This window comes from Exserohilum turcica (genome assembly GCF_000359705.1).
Source record: "Exserohilum turcica Et28A unplaced genomic scaffold SETTUscaffold_6, whole genome shotgun sequence".
Taxonomy (NCBI): domain Eukaryota; kingdom Fungi; phylum Ascomycota; class Dothideomycetes; order Pleosporales; family Pleosporaceae; genus Exserohilum; species Exserohilum turcicum.
The window spans coordinates 395,065-402,479 of NW_007360277.1; the positions used below are offsets into that span (position 1 = coordinate 395,065).

The 7,415-nt window shown below is 53.8% G+C and overlaps 2 protein-coding genes across 2 annotated transcripts; one reads left to right on the forward strand and one right to left on the reverse strand.

Annotated features, from left to right (window-relative positions):
* Positions 1-2,941: 2,941 nt before the first annotated feature.
* SETTUDRAFT_120830 (uncharacterized protein) lies at positions 2,942-4,760 on the reverse strand (the record flags this gene model as incomplete). Its single annotated transcript, XM_008031427.1, has 3 exons — positions 2,942-4,064; positions 4,123-4,405; positions 4,464-4,760. The coding sequence occupies 3 exons, from the start codon at positions 4,758-4,760 to the stop codon at positions 3,208-3,210; spliced, it is 1,437 nt and encodes a 478-aa protein (XP_008029618.1). The 3' UTR covers positions 2,942-3,207.
* Positions 4,761-5,695: 935 nt separating this feature from the next.
* Positions 5,696-6,712, forward strand: SETTUDRAFT_22483 (uncharacterized protein; the record flags this gene model as incomplete). The annotated part of the gene is made up of 1 exon (XM_008031148.1): positions 5,696-6,712. The coding sequence occupies one exon, from the start codon at positions 5,696-5,698 to the stop codon at positions 6,710-6,712; it is 1,017 nt and encodes a 338-aa protein (XP_008029339.1).
* Positions 6,713-7,415: the final 703 nt, after the last annotated feature.

Sequence of the window (7,415 nt, forward strand, 5' to 3'; positions counted from 1 at the left end):
GCACGCAATACATAGCTTCATTAGGTGATTGGAACGCAGTGGAGGCGAAATTACAGCTGACGGACGAAAAAACCTTTTTTCCCATTGGAAATGAATATGAGAATTTAGACCTTACTAAATATAGAGAGCAACGCGTACAAATAGCGTTTCGATAAGTAGTATCTGGGAGCGTGGCGGTGGTATTGGGTAACGGCCTCAACGTTCGCTTTAACCCAACACGCATGTTCAACGCATTCGTGTGGATTCATTATATACCCATATAAAGCTAACCAAAGGCATCCGTGCTCTGGCTATTGAGCGAGGGGTGTTGTTGACGTTCCATCTACACGACGCAGTGCTGGTAGTGGGTCGCTAGCAATATCCACTCACTCAGGTAGTACTGCCTGGTGTGTCGCGATTCTGCGTATGCAAAACAAGAAGAGGTGAGCGACCCCTTTCATCTCCAAGCTGGTGCGCATAGATGCACATGAGTATTGAAAAATTTGTTCAGTATACACAAACGTGGTAAATTGCAAGCATGCTAGACGTCGACGTCTCGACGTCGCGACGTCGTTAGTGCGGTGGGGGCGTGGGGGCGTGGGGGCGGCGGATCTGGGGTTGAGACCCACATATTCGGGTCGCACAGTACTGTAACTACAGTTGACAGCTTCCAGGCAACGCCTGCACACCTTCACAAACTCGTCAAATCTTCCATCATTTTCCACAAACTCGAAGCCATCAGGCGATTGAAATTACGGTACCAATATCTGGAGGCTATACGTACTGAAGCAAGAGGTCACAATGGTGGGGGGGCGCTTCGGCATCTGCATATGCGCGTTCAGCACGTCAACGCTGGCGGAAACATTGCCAGTAACCCAAGCTGCGCTGACAACGGCAATGAAGGTTCGGATCGAATATATATGTAGCAGCAGTCCATGATGTGCTGTACCTCTCTCTCTTCGTACTCTTCTTCATGGCCGTCTTCTCCATCCTTGATGAAGTCTTCCCATGTTGTTCTCCGACTATCGTTATACTCGATTTGCGATTTCCCGATTGTATAGTTTTCTTCGTATTGATCCAAGCAGCCCTTAGATCCTTTTTTTTTGCTGGACTTTGAGTATAAAGCCGTTTCCACTGGCTCTGGCTGCTTATATATACACCAACGACGGATCACGGTCAGTGGATTCCGCGTTCCTCGGCCAAGGTGTGTGGAATCCGAAACATTCCAAAGCCGAAACATTCTAAAGTTTGGGTCTAGGAGTAGACATGGTCTTTGTGCTTGTCAGACTTTAGTAGAGTGTGTAGCTGGAGGGCTCGGCGTTCAGTCTCAGGTCCACGGACGTTGTGGCAGCCGGGAGATGGGAAGCATATATCGAAGGAGTAATAACATGCTTTCCTCTGCAGAAGAACCGCAGTGCACATCTCAAGGCATTGTCTAGTTGTGCTGTATACCGGTGGGACCTGTCCTATTGGCTAGAAGGTGTAGGCTGAGATGGGTTCGAGACGACGCAAAGTCCCGGTGGATCATGAAGCTTTTGCCTCTAAGTATAGGCCAGTCGAGTCCCAGTTTGGTCAATGTGCGCTGTAAGCTCGCACACAAACTCCTGAAAAACGTCGTGCGGATATATATGTCCTCGTCCTCGCTGCGATGGCAGAGAAACCCCAGACAACTCCTAGTACGCCTCTGTCGACCATATACCCCTGAATGAGGAACAAAGAGTGGAGAATGGCGTAGGCATATCCTCATGTGGCTTGACATCTGCGGCGTGTATATAAAAGCGCCGCATTGCAGTTGAACCACTCAGCAACTGCCTTGCAGCCTTGCAGGCGCCAAGTCCGAGTTTGCCGATGTTGGTTTCGGCGCGGCCAGCGTGATCACACCCTGCATGTTCTTCTGTTTGCAATGCATGGTATATAGTCGCGAGTTGTTGAGTTGCAGTTTAGATAGGAGATTGTGAAGCTTTGGCAGTAGTTGAGAGTATATATCGATGGAAATATATGCACTGGCTATTGGCGTAAGTGCTAGCCGTGCAGGAAAGGTATATTCGGCGTGGAAGAGGAAGAAGATGAATAGGATGGAGGCGAAGGCAGATCAACTTCCCAGCACATAACCACGTTTTATATACCCCGTCTCATCTCGTCCCCTCTCCAAACAAACCCAGAATCTCAAGCAGTTTGCTAAAAACAAGCACCGTGGAACATCGCCTTCACCATCCCCGTTTGCTCCACGCTAACGTACGTTTCCGCAACCAACCCCTCACATCACATGCGCATCCGACATGTCTTTTATCTGCCTTGCCATGTTTTGCCCCCGCTTTGACTTTTGCGATTGCTTCTCCAACATCTCACACACTCTGTTGCGTATATTTGTTTGCGAGAGACAAAGGCAGCGGGTAGATGTCGCCATCATCCACCACCCAGCATCCAACACTAGTAACCCCACCACATATCCATTATTCACGTTCAAACTGCATAAGTATATCATCCGAGTGAAATTCCCGCGTTAGTTCAAGACAAGACAAGACAAGACAAGGCAAGACAAAGGCTCCTGTTCGGGAACCGCAACACCAAATCCAAATCCAAATAAAAAAAAACAGCTGTACTTAGTTATGTCTCATAGCTACATACCAACCAAGTCCATTTACCACACACTCTTCCCCAACCCCCCCCCCCCAAACTCCCCTACGCAGACCGCAGAGTGGAAAAAAAATCAGACCAAGTATCCGCTCTAACCATGCAACACCAAGGATTCCTCAATACACGTTAGAGTAACTTCACCCATCTTCCTTCTCCCTTCCCATCTCACTTCACACGTAACCCAGACCACTCACAAAACAGGCCTTGTGAAAAAAAATATAACATTAAAAAAACTACCTCATCATGTGTGTCCTTTTTGCATTTGCAAAAATATATAACTCAGCTGTTGAAGCGCCCATGCTCACATAGATACATTACCTCCCCCCGGGACCCAAGTTGAAAAGCTCAAGTCAAGGGCATCAATCCATCGTATTAAAAAAAAAGAAAGCCCATATGTACCCCTATCGATAACCAATTCGGACGGGAGCTCTACTTACTTTTTTTTCCAAGTGTTCATCTATACATAGGTAAATTGAACCACACACACACACACACAAAAAGAGGTCCGTCAAGCACACACACACATAGGACATGAGCTCAGGACAAACCACCGAAATTTTTCAAGAAAGCAAAAAAAAGAAAGAAAAAGATTCAAGCACCAACAAGAGTACTCGAACTCGGTCTCCCACCCCCCGACGACGACGACGGCGACGACGAGGCGCCGACAAAACTCTCTCTCCTCCCCCAGTTTCTTGGCTGCCTCTTCAGAAACGCGCCTACAGCACCGAGATAACCCTCGTGACGCAGGAAATATGCTTGGCGAGTATCCTTTGACCAGAAGCGGATGGCGTAGGACAGAGTGTTCATAGTCTGGGAGTGGCCGCCGATGAAGGAGCCGCCAAAGTATATGCGGGGAAGGCCGTGTTTTTCGGCATGGAGATGGGCAATTTGGCCAATGTTGTTGGAGACGGCGTAGAGAAGGGAGCGGGCCATGTCTTCTGGGCGGAAGGAGCCTTGGTTGTGGGGGAGTTCGGCCGAGCCCTGGACGTGTTCTGCTTCTTCGCGGCGCTTGAGGTCGCCGTTGCAGCCGTCTTCGGCCTCGCGCTCGGCGGCGCGCTTCATCTTGTAGACTTTGCCAAACGACGAGGCAATGTGCGTGCTCTTGAGGCCAATCTTGTTGTAGGCTTGGCCGTAGATGTCGCCGACAAGCAGGTCCACCGACGAGTTGTCGCCGTTTTCGGCGAGCCGCAGCATGTCGTCGAAGCTGCGGGCGCCTGTGAGCAGCGACAAAAGACCCCAGAGTGTACCGCCTCCGAGCGATGTACCGCCTATGCGCTCAAACTGCCGCGGCCCCGAGACCTTGATCATGGAGACTCCGGAACCAATGTTAACAAGGAGGTAGGGGTAAATGTTGGGCGGGTCGGGTGGATGTGGCATAAAGGTCATGGGGCTGTCTTCGCTATATGTAAATACCTCGTTGGGTATCTCGTTGATGAAGAAATCGAGGCCTGCACAGTCACCCGTTAGCGACCATCAGGTAGTGTGCGCACGACGGCGCAAGCATACCTATGATCAAGCACTCCATTTCGTCTTCTCGTATAACCTCAACATCAAGAGCCTGTGTGATTTTGTCATGGTACTTGAAGGCGCCGCCGCCCGTGGCCATGATGCACAGGTCGGGCGACTTGGAACCGTTGTCGTGCTTCTGGTCGGCCTGCAGCTTGCGCATAAACTCTATACACGCGTCGATGCGGTCCGTCTCAAACTTGAAAAAGTTCAGACGGCCGCCGGCGGCATCGTCGCCGGGCTCGCGCGAAAAGTAGACGAGCTTGGCCAGGGAGCCGCCAATCTGGGGCGCGCAACGTGTGTTAGCATAGGGCTGCTCCGGAGGCTGCAGGAACACTCACATCGACGGCAACATGGCTCACGACGGACGTGTGGTTGGGCAGGCGGATGTCGTGGGGATCGTGCTCGTAGTCGTCGCTCTGGGGGGTGTCGGGCTGCGAGTCGTCGACGATGAAGGCGCCCTGGACGTTGATGCGCACGCTGCCCGGGTGCTGGATCGTGTCCTCGATGTCGCTCTGGGCCGTGGTGCGGCGCGGGCGTCCCGGCTCCGAGGGCGACGACGTCTCTATGGGCTGGTGGTGGGCACGCGACGCCTTGGGCCCGACTTCGCCCGTCGCGGGGTGCAGTGCGGGCGACATGGATGCGGATGCGCTGGGCCTTGGCTGCAGCTTTGCTCTCTTGCAGCGGCGGCGCGCGCTCAGACGTCGGCGGCTGGCGATGAGGTCGTGAGGGGTGGATGGCTTTGCGAGAGGAAATGTCGGCACTAGAGGCGCTGCAGATAGCGATGGACGCTCCATTTGTCCGCCTTGTATCGGTGCTTATTGCTGGGGCAAGACGTGATATGAAGTTCTGCGCAGAATAGAGCCCAAGGAGCTCCGTCGATTCTCAGCCCTCGCTGCTGCTGCTCTGCTGCTGCTGCCGCCACCGCGACGGGGCGCCCGTGGGCGGCATATATCTTCTCTGGCCATGCTGCATCCGGTGAAACGGGTCTCGGGGCGTTTACAAAACGTTTCCAATGCCGAGAGGGAGTGGGGGAGTGCTAAGCTCGGCAACCGGTCACCAACAAGATGGCGAACATCCGAGGGGCCGGCTGGAGAGGCGCTGCAGCCCGTGCAACGACTGCCGTCTCATCTCCTCGCCCTTATCACGATCGGCGGGCGGGTGGCGTTGGGTCTATGTCGGTGATAGTGGTGGCTTGATTCAGCATGTGGTAGAGAGACGTCTGGGGTTGCGGGTGCTCTGCTCTGCCAGGGCGGAGAGCACGTGCTGCACAGGCAGGTACGCCGGCTCCCAGGCAGAAACACGCGATACTCGAGGACGTCATGACAACGGCTGCATGGCTGCTGGAGAATGCGCACAATGCCAGCCTTCACCCTCACCGTCGCCTCCGAGGCACCGCTTGCCCCTGCATCCTTAGCTATGGGCGCCGATGACGTCGTGCACCCGTACCTCGAAGCTCTCGACGCTCATCGCCTCCGCCCGGCCGCAATTGTCGAGATACCTGCCATTCACTGCATTCAATAACCATCATCCGCTATCCCTGCCCCATTCCAGACCCCTCAAAACCACAACCATGTCGTGGATGGACTCGTGGTCGCGTCCCAGCAAGCACGCCGTGACACCACCACCCCTCTACCTCACAGCCGGCGACGCAGTGCCCTACTGCCACAGCTGCGGGCGCGTCATCGGCGACCGCCGCAAGACGCAAAAGGCCCCCGAAGTCAAGTACTGCTCAGCACGCTGCCGCAACAGCAAGCCCGGCCCCCTGGACCGCAAGATCGAAGCCACCTTTGCCGCTCTGCTGGCCGGCGCCCCCATCGACTCTCTCAAGGAAAACGCCGGCGCAGAGCCTGCGGGTGGCGCTGCAAAAGACGATCATAATGACCATGGAAAGACGAAAAAGAGCGAGAAAAAACACAAAAAGAAGACGCAAAAGGGCGACCACCGCATCATCGTCGAATGCAGCACCGTCGAGGACATCGTCTTTGGCCGCGAAAAAGACCCAGAAAAGGTGTACGGGCGCCGCAAGAACCGCAGACCGCGCTTTGTAGTCGAGAAGCCCGAGGATTGGCGCAGCGTAGACATGGTCGATGACGCTGCCCAAGCTGCGACTACATCACAGCAACAACAACATCATCCCCCGCCGCCAGACCTCACCAGCGACGACGACTCCATCTCCGACTCAGACGGCGAGGCCGACGGCGGAATCGCCCTGGAATCTACTCCTCCTCCGCTTGCCGAAGACATGGACGCGCATGCCCTGCCCGACACAGTCGAGTACGGCTACGGCTCAGGCAAGATCCGGCCGCCCCAAGCCCAAAACGACGTCAATGGATCCGTAGGCGGCGAAAAGGGCTGGGCCGAACGCATCCAGGAGACAGACGAAATGAAGCTGAAGCGGCGCGAGGGCCAGCGCAAAGCAGATGAACGAGAAATGGTGCGTAGAGCAGCAAGACGCGGCTGCGCATTTGGATTTAGCGTCCCGGATGAGCCTGAGAAGAGGAAATGCGAGGCTGTCATGAAGAGCGCCGTGGTGGAAGCCAGCTTTGCAAAGGGCGAGTGGGGCGTTAGATGGAGAGAGCGCATATAACTAATCACATAACATGTAACGTACTACACCAGTGAGGCGGCCAAACCAGTGAGGCGGCCAAACCAGTGAGCCGGCCACTTTTTCTTGGCACTGCGAACACGACAAAGAATACATTATGTCTCTACAACGTAACGCTATCTTATCGTACAAAGAAGGCAGGATTGACCTCGCGCTTTAGGCCTTTACTGCTGGCCAATTTAAGACCTTACGACGTGCTGCAGCAGCCTACAGCGTACGACATTAGCAGCTCTCTAATCAGCTTCGTGGAATTACTAATCGACTTAATACACGACCTAGAGTCTAGAAGCTCACTATAGCAGAGGAACAGACTATCGTACGATACATTCTTAACCTTGACGCGCGAGGATTTGCGCCCTAGCTATATAAGGTGGTAGATATTGCTAATTAATTGCTAGCTGCTTATAGTGGGGTACCTATTAGTAAAAACTAGGCTTAGCGCTTTATTGCTTAACTAGCCCCACCACAAAGTGCGCGCGACCACAAAGTGCGCGCGCGCCTTACAACCACCTCAACCTCAACGCGTCGTATCCCCACCACCATGGCTAATATTGAGGCTGCGCTTGCAGCTATTAATGCCCTAGGACCTGATGAGCCTTTTTCGTATACAGATATTGCAAAAAAATATAGTGTTGTTCGATCTACGCTTACCCGAAGACACCAAGGCCTACACGCCTCACGCGCG